The sequence below is a fragment of the Podarcis erhardii genome (genome assembly GCF_964252035.2).
Source record: "Podarcis erhardii genome assembly, chromosome: 2".
Classification (NCBI taxonomy): Eukaryota; Metazoa; Chordata; class Lepidosauria; order Squamata; family Lacertidae; genus Podarcis; species Podarcis erhardii.
In genome coordinates this window covers 96,870,728-96,886,341 of record NC_138498.1, presented here as the reverse complement: position 1 = coordinate 96,886,341, position 15,614 = coordinate 96,870,728, and the positions used below count along the sequence as shown (strand labels likewise).

The 15,614-nt window shown below is 40.2% G+C and overlaps 1 protein-coding gene across 2 annotated transcripts in view; it reads left to right on the top strand.

Annotated features, from left to right (window-relative positions):
- Window positions 1-15,341, top strand: part of PPP4R2 (protein phosphatase 4 regulatory subunit 2) — a 33,691-nt gene extending 18,350 nt beyond the window's left edge. For both annotated transcript variants that reach the window (XM_081853662.1, XM_081853661.1), the window contains exons 3-9: window positions 3,623-3,793; window positions 7,773-7,866; window positions 8,964-9,001; window positions 9,697-9,771; window positions 10,644-10,787; window positions 11,340-11,614; window positions 13,020-15,341. In XM_081853662.1, the coding sequence (XP_081709788.1) occupies window positions 3,623-3,793; window positions 7,773-7,866; window positions 8,964-9,001; window positions 9,697-9,771; window positions 10,644-10,787; window positions 11,340-11,614; window positions 13,020-13,336 (1,114 nt within the window). In that variant the 3' untranslated portion in view covers window positions 13,337-15,341. The remainder of the gene's footprint in view (window positions 1-3,622; window positions 3,794-7,772; window positions 7,867-8,963; window positions 9,002-9,696; window positions 9,772-10,643; window positions 10,788-11,339; window positions 11,615-13,019) is intronic.
- Window positions 15,342-15,614: the final 273 nt, after the last annotated feature.

Genomic DNA, 15,614 nt, shown 5'->3' with positions numbered 1-15,614 from the left:
GCAGCGATCCCTCTTGCTGTTCTGGCTTTTGAGATTCAGAATATTTTTTTCTTGTTTTCCTCCTCCAAAAACTAGGTGTGTCTTATGGTCTGGTGCGTCTTATAGAGCAAAAAATACGGTACTTAATTCGTTCCGGAGGTCCGTTCTTAACCTGAAACTGTTCTTAACCTAAAGCACTACTTTAGCTAATGGGGCCTCCTGCTGCTGCTGCGCCGCCGGAGCACGATTTCTGTTCTCATCCTGAAGCAAAGTTCTTAACCTGAAGCACTATTTCTGGGTTAGCAGAGTCTGTAATCTGAAGCATATGTAACCCGAGGTACCACTGTAAGTATATCACAGGATAACCACATGGGGGAACGACAAGTCATACCACCTGTTGGATAGATTGCCTGGATTCAGTAATTCATCAGAATTCACCCAAAGTGGGTCTAAACTCTGGCATGAATGGCATTGGGTAGGTATGCTTCACTGTGCCACTGATCTCCAGAACAGATACAGCCAAAAAAATTAATATTGGGTTGGTTCACAACATCTGATAGAAGTTAAAAATAACCGTCTTGATTGCTCATCTGCTTAGCTCTGAAAAAGGTTCAGTTCTGACTCACGCTTTAGAAATTAAATGTCTCATTTTGTGTGTGAATAAATTACATGCAAGGTAAATATGTAGGTTTGTACATGTTGAATTACAAGTATATATGAAATTGCTTTTCAGCATTAAAAACCTAAGGCAGGTAACTAATGGCTCACAAAGAGTCGGACACGACTAAACGACTAAACAACAACAGCAACAACAAAGTGTCAATGGGGAAGATAGGAACATAAAACTTTTTAAAAATTACTTCTGTTCCTAAGTGTTTCCTACAACTGGATAGCACTTTTTTTTTTTTTTTGCATGATGAAAGACCAAATTAAGTTAACCTGCCTAGTTTGTCTTCAAAATAGGAAACCCTCCTAACAATGCTAACAATAGTCTTGCTTGACTACCCACTGCAGAGTGGCCACTATTGAATTTTCAGCTTTTATTGCCTTTTAGCTTCTTTAACATAAGGTTTTTGGTTAATATATTGTACTATGAAGGTGGCAATATCTTTAATAGGTTCCTTTTTCTGTACTTTTACGAGAAATAGCTTTGCTAAACATGAGACGAGCTAAATTTTGAAAGTTGCGATTTCCATGGCAAAATCTGCATATTTCTTCAGAGTGTTAAGCAAATCACATGAAAATTAAAAACAAAACAAAACATTTTCTCATCTTCATCTAGGTCATCTGTGCAAAAATCTCTGAAGTGTGGTTTCTAGGGTTCTTGGAAGCTGTACATTGCCTGATGTAATATTGGCACACAGCTCAAGGAAAAAACATCTGAGATACTTAACAGAGCCCTTAGAATTAACATGGTTTAGTAGTTTAGTTTACTAATACAGGACATGAAATCTGATTGCAATAGAATTAAGGAACCAGAAATAATTTCCAATTCAAAATTTTCCAGAAAGCTCACATCACAGCTTGCGTTCCTTCTAGTCCATGTGACCACTTAGTCATCAGAAATTGGATGAGAAAGACAAAAATTTGAGGACAGGGTTAAAAGTACATAGAAAAGTTTAGGGGCTTTTTGACAAAAGCAAAACTTAAAGCTGTTTCATCTTTGAAGAACCTCCAATTTCTATTTTAAAAATGACGTTCTTTTTAAACTTGGGTGGTGGCAGAAAGGTAACAGGCAGGTAGTATTTATCATTGGATATATGATGTATGGATATGTATGTGTACAATGCAAAACTGCTTCCGTATTGGTCTGTGCATTAAAAGTTCTGTAATAGGTATGACTAACCTGTGGCCCTGCAGATGTTGGACTTCAGTTCCCACCACCTGTGTAGCATTGGCCATACTTGCTAGGGCTTGTGGGAGTTGGAGGATCACAGGTTTTCAAACCATGTTCTAAAACATTTGCATCTGACTCTTGAATGAGTCAACTAACTCTTTCTCGTAGAAGACCCATTGATATTACTAGATCTAGGTTAGCCGTGGTCATTAATTTAAACGGTTCTGTTCTGACTAAAAGTTAGCTGAACACAGCCTCTTGTTTTTATCGGGCCTTTATTGTCTTTTATCTCTTCTTACCCATAGAGTGAACAGGTGTCAGGTGCCTGCCCTTATTATGCATCTCAGATGCTCACTTCTGTGTATTATTCAGACACACCAAGTGGCAGTGAGCAGCAGAGGTGGAAAGAGAACCTCAAAGAGCTCTTTGCCCGTGGGCTGGTCTGCTCAAGTGAAAGTGGATCAACTACATAATAGGAGGATATACTTAAGTTGGGTGTTGGTGGGGATGTGCTAGATGGAAAGACCCTGGAAGTGAATTGAGACACGGGTTCTGATTTAGCCATCCATAGTGTAAAAGCTAGCCCTACCTACACAAGGATAAGTGACTCATATCTGGTCAGGTGATTTTTTCCCTCTCTTTGTAAGTACTGTGTGCTTTAGTTGGTTTAGTTGGCTTGAACGTGATAAAATAGAGACAATAAACCTTCCATGTTTTCTCATATGTTAGAGAATATGCTTTGTTCTGGGCTAGCAGGCACGATTATTTGAGGATACTTGCGTGCATTATGCTTGAAAGTCAACAGAAATCTAATTTGGGCTGTTCCAGGCACAGGGAAGTAGATTTTCTGTGACATAATTCTACAACTGGTGTCTAGATTAGATGCCAGTTGCAGGTGTGATACTGGAGATTTATATCCCTTATGAGAATTCAAAGTGGTTTTCAGTGAGAGAATACATTAATCTCTTGTTCAACCCTTCTTTCCACTGAGAGTAAGGATAGTCATGCCCCTCTGCATACCAACTGGTCTTCAGCTGGACAAAATTCATGCATCACTGGAACAACAAAGGAGCTGCTTCTCTGAACCTGCTCCTAAACTACTCTGGTAATGCCTGAATGGAGGAACCACATGAAAGGTTAAACAACTTTGTGTATTGTCATTTGAATATCTGGAGTAAACCAAGCTTGACTGGGGGGGAAATGCGTGGTGGACAAGAGTTTTATTAGAAAGCAGAAAGTGCCCTTTGACTTGTATCCCCCTCTCTGTGCGCTGGATGATGAATGCTTTTGCTGTTCAGGATTGAGGCATCCCTGCTTTCAATCTTATTTGAGCCTTGTTTTCATCTGACGTTTGACCGTATTTCTCTTAGCAAAGGGTAGTGGTATTAAATTTTGCTATCACTTGCATCTTCATGTAATAGTTCTGGTTTTGGGGGCTTAATGACGAAACCTGCCCTGTTTGTCAGTGATTTAAATTTGGTATTATGGCTCAGAGGTATAACAGAAAATACTTTTTATTTAGTCACTGCTTGGAAGGCAGCTATACTCACCACTATACCCAGGTTCAGATCTAACAATCCATAGTTTAGAACCTAGCCCTACCTACACAGGATTGAATAAATGGCTCAGATACCTGGTCATGTGATTTTCTCTCTTTTTTTCTCTCTCTCTGTTTGTCTTGTTTTGCCTGCAGGTATTTTTAAAGCTAACTGTGCTGTGCATGCTTTATTGCTTTAATATAAATATGGTTAGCATGTGGTTTTTTGTGTGTGCTGTTAAGCAAGCTGTGTGTGTTTCTTTTTTTAGGATCCAGTGGTCGCAGTTCAAAGGCTATTTTATTTTCAAATTGGAGAAAGTGATGGATGACTTCAGAACTTCTGCTCCTGAGCCAAGAGGCCCTCCTAACCCAAACGTGGAGTATATTCCCTTTGAGGAGATGAAAGAACGTATTCTGAAAATAGTCACTGGCTTTAATGGGTATGCAATCTTAGATCAAACCTCACTTGTTGTTCAGACCACATGATTTATTATCAAATTTATACATTCTGTTTCTGTCTTTCATATTGTAGTAATTTTCTGCCATATGTTGAGCAAAATGAATAATTTCTATAAATAAATGTTTCTTGGCAAAGTTCAAACCATTGTGGTAAGCTTTCTGGATTGTCCTCATGCAAAAATCACTTGCTTACATTCTTTCAGTTCATATCAGGCTCTTCAAAGGTTGCACCTTCTAATTTGCATGATAGCTTTTAAATAACTTACTGGATGACTAAGTTCCATGTGAACCTGCAGTGAGGACAGAATAGGAATCTAAGTTACTAATTCTTCTAGTTAGTATTGCAGGTCAGAAAGCTATGTGTTCTTTTCTACTACAGCTCAAACGATGAACCTAGCTTCTGAAATTCATTTGGTTTTAGTTCATAGGAACAAATGCAGGAAGCTACATTATACCGAGTCAGTCAAGCTCCATGTGGTCTGTGCTGACTGGTAGTGACTTTCAGACTGGGGAACTTCACAGTCATAGAATTGTAGAGCTGGAAAGGAACCTGAGGATCATCTAGTTCGACCCCCTGCAATGCAGGAATATGAAGCTGTTCCATATGGGGATCGAACTTGCAACTTTGGTATTATCAGCACCATACTGCAGATTGAACCTGGGACCTTTGCTAGGCAAAGTGGGTGCTCTACCAGCAAGCTACTGCTCTTTTAATGATTTTGTGCCTGTTTTTAAGCCTTGCATGTTCCGGTACAGTGGGCTGGTGTGGACAGAATGCTGACTTCATGTTAAGTGTGGTTAAGAAATAAGGAGACAGCCTCTGGACTGCGAGTCTCTTGCCCTTAGCTGTGGTTAAGCAGTTTTTGATACTACTAGGAAAAATTAAGGTTAAGCAGGATGTCCTCTAACCTCCTCCAACCTCAAACAATGGGGTGATATTGGTTAGTCAACCCCAGAGTAGATCTGTTGAAGTCTGTGGACTTGAGATCTATTGAAATAAATGGGCTTCTCTGGTTAAATGAAACCCAGACTAATGTTGGTATCAGTGAGTAGCATAAATATGGTTAAGGGATGGGGGTGGAGAATGTTTTGTGAGGAAAGAGCAGGTTTCCAGTATTGGCTCCCAGTTGTTAGTGCAGTTACAGTGGTACCTTGCTTCTTGAACTTAAACCGTTCCGGGAGTCCGTTGACTTCCAAAACGTTTGGAAACCAAAGCACAGCTTCTGATTGGCTGCAGGAAGCCAATTGGAAGTCAATTGGAAGCCTGGGAAGCTGCACCAGATGTTTGGCTTCCGAAAATTGGAACACTCACTTCCGGGTTTCGATTGTTCGGGAGCCGATTTGTTCAGACGCCAAGGCATTCGAGATCCGAGGTACGGTTGTATCTTGGAGCCAGAGTTGTTGTCTCTATACCAAACATTTGCAGCAATATATTAAGCATCTCCTTGAATAGTATTTGTTTGCTTGAGGTGGTCAGATGTTTGTGGCAGTTGAAGCCGAGTTAAAACTGAGCTTCTCGACCTATTCTCTGATTTAGAAATTCTACATCAGTATTAAATTTATTCCACCATACTAGCATTGAATTTTGTCCACCAAGAACACCATCATATTCAATTAACGTTGGAGCTTCCTGGCTCGGCAAATCCAAATACCAAAATATTTTATTGTAAATTCTAACTGGGATCCCACTGGCTTAGCTCAGTACTGGAATTATTATCTGCCCTTATTTAATAGAAGAATGGATCTTAAGGCATCCTATATTGCGCAAACTCATAAATGCATGAGCCTTTTTATTGTTGGGCTGTCTTGCCATAAGACATGAAACAGTTGTTAAGAAAAACTTGTGTTATTTTCTAAAGTATTCTTTGATCTTGAAATTCAATTCCCCCAGCAGAGGGAATAAGATTCTATAAAACATAGCCTAGAAGAATTATAAAATTCAGAGCATTTGGAACTGTGCAGCTAACAGTGTAGGGTTTAAAATAAATATTATAGGGCTAGGTTTTTCTAGTTTTTTCATGAAAGGCGCTGACATTCTTTTTGCAATCCTTCCAGAAATCTAAACTCATAAAAAATAATATTTACATTAGGATTTTGGGAGTTGTACTGTGCCACATACCTTAATAATTGGACACAAGTTATTCAGTTCTTCTGCATTTGAGATTTATATGGAGAGAGAGAGAAACATGCTTTGAGTGATTTGGTGTGGTAGGATTTAGACAAATGTAACAATTTTTTCTTTTATTCAGCTGATTGCCAAGTAATTCTTTCTCCTCAGTTTTAAGCAATATGGCTTACACTTTCAAAGAACTATGACATTCAGACTGCAGTCTGCTGACATCCTATGACACTTTAGGAGTCCAAAAGAAATTAGCAGTTTTGATAGACCCAAATTCCATTTTCCCTATTAAACTTTGGAGGAATTTTGTGCTGTCCTTAGAACTAAAGTGGTACCTTGGTTCTCGAACGGCTTAGTCGTTGAACAAATCAGCTGCTGAGTGCCGCAAATGCAAAAGTGAGTGTTCCAGTTTGCGAACGTTTTTCGGATGTAGAACGTCCGATGCAGCTTGCACGGGAAGCTCCTGCAGCCAATCGGAAGCCGCACCCTGGTTTTTGAACAGTTTTGGGAGTCGAACAGACTCCAGGAACTGATTAAGTTTGAGAACCAAGGTACCACTGTATAAACACCACTTGCAATATAAGAAAATCACGGAAGATTTCTGGGTCCAGTGATTCTACCTTTCTATTCAGGGTCTAATAATTTGAGAATTGTGTTGGCACTAGTATATAAACCTTTGTCATGTTCTTTTTTTAACCTGGCTTCATCCAGCTCTCATTACATACTATTGTTGACCTTCTTTTTAAAATGTTAATCTCAAAGTTGAAAGGGGGGCATTCAATTTCCGTTAGCCTCATATAGCAAGTTTTTTTGGCGTTTTATGTGGTGGGGTTATTAGGCTCAGATATGGGACGCGGGTGGTGCTGTGGGTTAAACCACAGAGCCTAGGGCTTGCCAATCAGAAGTTTGGCGGTTCGAATCCCTGCAACGGGGTGAGCCCCCGTTGCTCGGTCCCTGCTCCTGCCAACCTAGCAGTTTGAAAGCACAAAGTACAAGTAGATAAATAGGTACCGCTCTGGCGGGAAGATAAACGGCGTTTCTGTGCGCTGCTCTGGTTCGCCAGAAGCGGCTTAGTCATGCTGGCCACATGACCCGGAAGCTGTACGCCGGCTCCCTCGGCCAATAAAGCGAGATGAATGCCGCAACCCCAGAGTTGTCCGCAACTGGACCTAATTATCAGGGGTCGCTATACCTTTACCTATCTTTGTAAATGTTTTTCAACAACAAACAAACAAACCAAATACCTGTGTGGTGGAAGAGCTTGTTTGAAACCAGTAGTCTGTCCTTTGTATTGTTCTTTATGGTATCATTTGTGCCTTGAAGTTTACACTGTTAGCTTATTATTATTATTATTATTATTATTATTATTATTATTATTATTTTAAAAAACCCTAATGAAAACCCCGGGCTGCTTTTCACATTTATTTAGTGTGAGGTGTATATGAGATTTTTAGGCCTTACCTTTTTCCCACTAAGATTTTCAACAATCTTTCAGAAGAAACAGGTGATGAGAACGTTATCTAATTTATGATGGAGGCACCAAAGTAATCCTTACTGGTACATAACTCCTGATCACGTGAACCTTTTCTGATTACCTTGAGCATCTTGAGGAATTCTGAAGTGAATTCATTGACTAGCAAATGAGTATGTGATGCTACAGTGCCATCTATTGTCCATAAAGCCTAGCACACTCCTAGAGGTACTAAATGGGAAAGTGTTGAATTCATGTGTAGTTAACCACTCAGATAAGTGCAAAGTAATATACAGTGGACAAAATTATCAGGGTTGTTCCTTCTCCATTAATACAAAATAAAATTTAACTTGTTTGTATTTTGTTCTAGTATCCCTTTTACTATTCAGCGACTCTGTGAACTGCTGACAGATCCAAGGAGGAATTACACAGGAACCGACAAATTTCTCCGAGGAGTAGAAAAGGTAATGTCGTCTTATGGCCAAAATTGCAATTGTGCCATTTAACAAATTTCCTCAGGATGGTTGTGTTATGGTCAACAGTAATTTTACCCCAAATGAGTAGTTGGCCATTGTTTAGAGTTCGGCATTATTTGCCTTCTACTATTTATCTTAGATGGTTCATTCATGTTCAATATTCTCATGTACAAAGTGGTATGGAGGAGGTAGCATGTGACTCCCAGGAGCAAGCCAGCAAAAAATTATAATACTTCCTTAGCAAAAGCAAGATCTGCCCTGGAGTGTCAGGCCTAATGAGCACAGCAACTCATCTCCAGCAGGTCTTGTCCCCATGAAGCAGTTGCTCAGACTGAAGGTCCCCACCTCCCCACAGTTGCCTGTCCCCTCCTCTCCAGGGTTTCTCCCAAGCAATATGAGACTGTGCCCGCATGCAGCTATCTTCTCTGCCCTCTTCATGCCTCTCCTGGTTCTGGGAGACCAGTGGGGAGGGGAGCTTGTCGCAGCAGGAGACACCCTCGCCTCTGCCTCTTGACCTCCTTCCTCTCCTGCTTCAGCTTCTGATCCTGATCCTGGACTACTCTCTACCACAGACTGTTCCCGCTCACTAAGCCCTGTTACTTCCTCAGTTTCTGGCACCTCCTCCCAGTCTTCTACCTCTTTGTCATCCCACCACCAATCCCCTGTCTCTGAGCCTTCTTCACTTGGGGTTTCCCCAGCTGCTTCCTTTTCCCTGGGTGGGCCAGAACCACCAACCTTCTGGTTAGTAACCAGGTGCACTGACCCACTGTGCCAGTAGCGTGGGGTGGAAGATGAATGTTGTTTACTTGTTTGAAGAAACTCGACAGATTTTTGCCTGCAAGTTTCTAATTTGAACTGTCGTCATGGTTTGTAAATTCTGTTTGACTTTCCAATATTACTGAAGACTTTTTCCTCAATAGACTTTATTTAAAATATGCTATTCAGGACCTCACATGGGGCTCTGGTGTTCATTTCTGGAAGAAGTGTATGTTGCAAAGGCACGATTACTCCATAGCAAAGATGAAAGCCAGAAATACTTTCCTTTGTCTAAAAATCCTGGCCTCTTGTCTTTTTTTGTCTTACAGAATGTCATGGTCGTCAGTTGTGTATATCCATCTTCAGAGTAAGTGTGACCTTGTTTTCTGTAGTTTGACTATGCACTGCATAAAGAAGTGCTTTCTTTGATCTTCCCTGAATCTTCCAGCAGTCAGCTTCATGGGATGTCCATGGGTTCCAGTGTTGTGAGATGGGGAGAAAACCTTTTCTCCACTTTCTCCATGTGTGCCATGCACAATTTTATAAACTATCATGTTGCCACTTACTCACCTTTCTTCATAGGGGAGTCGCTCTATCCCTTTGTAATTTTGGTTGCCCCTTTTCTGAACTTTTTCCAACTCCACAATGCTCTTCTTGGGGGGGGGGTGGAGTTGAGGCAACCAGAACTTTATACAGTAGTCCAAATATGGTCTCACCATAGATTGGTGTAATGGTATTATGATACTGGCAGTTTTGTTTTTATTGCAAATGGACGACTTGCCACATGGAGCTGCTTGCATATTTCCATGCGTTTCATCTTTTGTCTTGTGGAGGGGAGCATTTGGAGGCCCAAAAGCACATAACTTGGAGAGGACAGACATTCAAAATGTAAAAATACTGATTGGCAAATAATTACACGGTTTTGATATGTGTGTGTTAACATAAGGAATGAAGAGAGTTCTGAAACACTGGAGGTTTTTTTTGTTTTTTTTTTAAATCATCTTGGTTAGAAGCATTCCACAAGCAGTTTGCAAGACTTAACAACACTTTCATTTATTGTAGGAAAAACAATTCCAATAGTTTAAACAGGATGAATGGTGTGATGTTTCCTGGAAACTCGCCGAGCTATTCTGAGAGGTAAGAGAAAGTGCTTAAGGAAAACAAGTACTCTGAAAGATAAAATCTTCTGATCTTTTTGATCTGTCCTTTATCCTGTCATTCCAAGGTAACCTCTGTGAAGGACCAGGTTTATTCATTGCAAGGGCTATTGGTGTCCTGTTCCTTTTACAGCTTATTTAGATTCTCTTAGATTGAAAGAAATGTAAAACTCCAAAAAATGGTTTGACATGTTGAAAAAAATGATGAAAATTTAAATGCAATTAGACAAGATGAGTCAAGGAGAAAATTTTCAGATTTCAGATTAAGAATATAAAAGTTAAAAGAATGGGAAGTGGTTTCATCTAATAATACAGCAATATCTCTGTGAACGTCTTCCACATCTCAAGCGTCCATTTCGGCGAACCCAGAAGTACCGGAATGGGTTACTTCCGGGTTTGCTACTCGTACATGCGCAGAAGCGCAAACCACTCTGCTCAACTTTGCCGAACGTCCCTTTCGCCAAGTGTCCGGGGCTCCGGAATGGATCCTGGGTTCAAAACAAGGTACCACTGTAGTATGTTTGGCACTCCAGACATTTTCTAAAACATTTCCATTGTTTCCTGAAATTAAGAGATCCATGCTGCAATCTATACTTGCTCATTAGGTGGAAGTCCCATGCAATGCAATGGAACTTACTTCTGAATGGCTGTACTTAAGATTATGCTTTTAGATTCTCTCTGCTTCATTATGTGATCATATTCAAAACAGTCCAAATACAAGCATGTAGCTATCTTTCTGTCAAAAATAGTATGAAGCAAAAGAACCTCCTTGTCTTGAACCACAGATCCAACATGTCTTGGGATTCAGTAGCAATTTGTTTACTAAGATGTAAAATTTACCTGCTTTTGCAGATCCAATATAAATGGTCCTGGAACACCCCGACCCATCAATCGACCAAATGTTTCTTTGTCACCTCCAATGACAACGAACGGTTTACCAGACAGCCCAGAAAATAAAGAGTCAGGTCTCCCACAAGCAGAAGAGAAAATTAGCAGGTTTGTAAGAGGAGTATTTGGTTGGTTTTTGTGTTTCCCATAGACAGGTTTATAACTTTCAATCCACCTTCCATCAGTCAAGCTGTATGTTTGCTTTCTTTTGAGCTCTTGACATGCTTGTGCTCTGAACTGGATATTTCTATGTACTCTGTATACACGCAAAGATTTCTTGTGGACATGGGCTATCCCTAAAGTTGAACCTGTTCCGTAAATCACTAGATCAGGTACCATGAACATCAGTACGGCTACTAGATTACGTCTGAGGAAAGTGAGGAAATTTATAAAGTGTTAATTGAAGAACTAATAACCTTAACTATTGCGATTCCTAGCAGAGTTTTATTGGTAGATAGTCCTGTCATAGAACTCAAACTATGCAGATGGGACACCACAATGTTGCTTTCATCCTTTATAAATTGTAATAAACACATTTGAGCAGAGTAGCAGATAATGAAACGACCCAAGGAGACTAGTACTGTAATAGCCACATGCCTCTGACTGCCTGTTGATATGAGAAATGAAGATTTTTGTCCACATCAATTCTTTGTCTTTCAGTGAAACGTCGGCATCTGAACCCGAAAGGGTCCAAAGCAGTTCTGTAAAAAATAAACACCCTGAAGAAGATCCGGCCGAAGTTGAGGGGCGCGAGGTAAAAAGACTGAAATTTGACAAAGAGGAGGAAGCTGAAGGGACCTCCAACCAAAGTGGCTCCAGCGAAGTTTGTTCAGCGATGGTAGAAGAGACAGAGACGCCCTCTGCATCTCAAGAGAAAGAGAAAGAAACCGTTTGTGAGAGGCAGCATTGTAAAGAAGAAGAGGAAGAGGAGGAAGGTATATCGCTCATTGAATATCACTATTTTGTATAGGGAAGTTTCTTTGTACTTAGGAATATGGCTTGAATTCAGCTTTTAAATTTTGCATCTGTTAGAAACTCCATCACACTAACATCTGAAGACGGTTAACATTGAATTAAATACTTAACTGCGGGGAAGAAGTGAAGGAATGAGAGGATCTTAATGTTGCTAGGCTATTGTACATATGTTATGTGTGGTAGTGGAGAAACCAGCATTCATAGAGACTGCCCCTTAAACTCTGTGCAGAATCTGTTGCATTCAGTAACTTATCCAAAATTACAGGTAACTCAGCTCATGCCAGCACACAAATTTGAAGGTGTGTTTGTAGATTAGGTTTGGGAATATGCGCCTCCAATAGTATTCCCACAAACCTTGAGATCACCCAGGTATGGTCTCTTACTTGGTCACCCTGATGGAGATTTCCCCCTTCTTGGCCTTAAGGACAAGGAGGATGTTACGTCACAGTGGAGCTGCAACAGATTAATTCTTGCCAGTGTGGTGTAGTGGTTAAGAGCGGCAGTCACATAATCTGGGGAACCGGGTTCGTGTCTCCGCTCCTCCACATGCAGCTGCTGGGTGACCTTGGGCCAGTCACACTTCTCTGAAGTCTCTCAGCCCCACTCACCTCACAGAGTGTTTGTTGTGGGGGAGGAAGGGAAAGGAGGTTGTTAGCCGCTTTGAGACTCCTGAAGGGGAGTGAAAGGCGGGATATCAAATCCAAACTCTTCTTCTTCTTCTTCTTCCTCTGTTGGGTATGTTCAGAACTGATTCTGCCATTGGGCTAGGTGAAGTGAACCACCTCAGTTGACAAACTGCTATTAAATCATAGCAAATTGTCAACGTCTCCCTTTATTATAATTCTATCATTGAGGGGCAGTGTAGAATTTGCTTGCTCAAGCTACAAGATACCACGACCCATCTCTGGTTGGGCGACTCCGTGTGTGTATGTGTGCTGCAGGAAACTCACAGTTTACGTGGGGTTTACGTTCCGAGGCACCACATGTTTAAGTGAAATCGCATATATTTGAAACACCAATGAAAAAGCTTGCAAACATCCTGTTCGGCCCCGCCCCGTTCTGCCCCCTTTTGTGATGTTTCTGGGTCACTTCTGGGTTTGGCCCAGTGCTTGCGGTCGCAGTCACACACATATTAGACACGCCTAAAACGGTCGCTGTGCTAATTTGGTTCCTTTATGGCAGAGATGATGACAATGGATGCATATGCATGGATAGGGAGGAGAGAGCTTTATTGTGTGTGTACTGCACACAGTTGCTACTTTGGTGAAGGAAAATAAAGAAATATTCCTGGGTATAACAACTATATATCGCTTGGGTTGAACTTGAACTCTCGATACTTAACGCTGAATTCTAACCCTATTCCAGAATCCCTCATGACGCCCAGAGAGATTATTCCGGAAAGAAAAGATCAAGATAAAGACAATAATACATCCTTAACTGTGAAAGAAGACGTTTCTGAGGAGAATAATCAAATGGAGGAATCTGACGAGACTCAAGCAGAGAAGGACTTGCCTTCTGAAGACAGTGAAAGCAGTGGGTCTGTCAGTAGCAGAGCTGGCTGCAGTGAAACGGAAGAATTGGGCTTGTATGCCAGTGAAACTCCTGAAATGGCGGCAGAGACCCCTATGGAAAACAGCGACGAAGCCACAGAAGCTGCAGAAGAACCTATGGAACAGGATTAATAATTTAAATACACTTAGAGGCAGTATTTTCCATAAGGCTCTGGTTTTACACTGTATAAATAATTTTATGTAATAAAAGTGGACCTTTAGTTTTACAACAGAAGCAGGCTGTAAATTGAACTTGTCAATGAATTAAATCCTGAAGAGCTGTACTAATTAAGAACTGTGAAATACCAGCTCCTTTCAGGTCCTGCTTTACCGCTGAAATTTCAGTATGGTCAAATCAGTGGTCTGTGTATAGTTTTTTTATTTAGAATTAAAAGTTTTTAAACTGGAAGGTAATTATAATTTTGACAACTTTTTGGAGATTACCATGCTTAACTATCTGTACGCAAGGAAGCTTTTGTCCCATCTGTCTCTTCTTCCCCCTTCCCCCCCCTCCAAGTAATAATAATGCTATAGCAATTATTTTTCCTCTTTTTTGGTTAGAGTTTCAACATTCAACATGTGAATTGTAGGCTTTTTTTTTGGTTTTCAGGTTTTCATTTGATTGCATTGTGTACTTTTTAAAAAAGCTACACACCTGACACACAATACTTGAAAACATGCTAATCTAAAGAGAACCTATTATCGCACTCTTAAGATGTATGGTGTTGTTGTTTTTAATGGAAATAATTGAGCTCATTTCACAGAAGGCAACATTTTCACCTCTGAATAAACCAAATAAAATTTGGCCCGCCTGGAACCCTGAAGATCCGAAAGCCGTTGAAAGTACCGGGTTTAAATACATTCCAACAGAACTGCTCTAGCAAAACACTCGCGTACGTTTGTGAGGTGCCTGAATGAAAAGTTTTAATTCTGAGAAAATGTGTTGAGGACAGCCTTCAGTTTCAGCTTTCTGTAGGGGGAATGCTTGCAAGCCTGAGGAAGACAGTATCTCTGAACTGGAGCATTTTTTTCTGGCCTTTCTCAGATGGCTTTTTCAAAGTAGGCAGATCAGACTGGTATAAGAGACTGCAACACTTTCAAGAGTATTCCCCTAGTTATGTACCTGAGGTGAACAGCTGACTAGCGTTTGTAGGCGTACATAGGAAAACTACCATAATTTGTACATCATTTTGAAAGTGCACTAAATATTTTTAAACATGTTACTTTGACAGCCAGTGTTAACCCTTTCTTTTCCAAAGCCAGCTCAAAGCACAATGACTGCTTTAAATTCTTCATATTGTCTCCCCTCCCCCTCTGCCCCCGGCACCAAATGTGTAAAAACATTCAAGACGCAACCTCCAGTCTCATTTACTGGCTGCCAATTTATACCTGTTTCTTCAACTGTACCTTTTTGATATTTAGAATTTTTAAATTTCTGTAAAGTAGATTTTTGTAGATTGTAAAGAGTGCTCACTGCCATTGTGAAACGGTATATAATTGTATAATTTGTGTGTAAACTGAATGCTTGGGCTTTCAATACAGTATTCATATAAAGCAATAAATATTAATGTTATAAAATGTTTGAGTACATTTTAATCGAAATATAAAAGGAATCCCCCTTTTTGGAGGTGAAGTCACATACCATGGAGTACAAAAATAACCATAAAAAATGCATGCTGACAATTCTTGTACTTCCACGGTGTGCTTCCTTTTAGAGAAGGGTGGGACTGAATTCTGTTTGTATTCCAGAATAATTTGGCTGAGCTTGCATATTTATACGGTGGTAATAAACTGTGCTGTCTTGTCAGGTTCAGACAAGGGGATGCTTATGAAAAAAGTTCAGTTGCTGTTCTGTATACAAAGGAAAAATCAGTTATTCTCCATTTCCTCTTCTGCAGAGGGTTGGGTGTGTGTAATAAGCATTAAGTAGCACTAAAACCAAACTTAGAAATTAGAATTTCTTTCCAAAATTCCAAGGCTATAAAACATTTTTCTCCCCTCACCTTCCCTTTTTTGCTCTTTTTTTCCTTCAGGGATATTTTGCCAATGAGAACAAATTTTACGTTTTAGAGATTTCTGATTTTTTCTTTAGATGTTTGTTTGTGAAAATATTGTTAATAAACCTATTCTTTAAGCACCTGTGCTCTTTTGACATTGTTATTTTTAACAGAACCCACTGATGCCAGATTTCGACTGTCTTGTAAATAATGAATTTATAAATGTACTAATGCAATGGCAGTAGGAGCTTGGAAAATAAATTCTTAACAGCGCAGTGTTGTAAATGTCTACTGAGAAGTAAATCCTGTTGACTCAAATGAGACTTTCCCCCTTCTAAGATGGCAGCCTGAATTGTGTCCACCAGTATTAGTTAGATGGCGGAGCTAATTTCAATCAGCCTGCCTTGGATAGT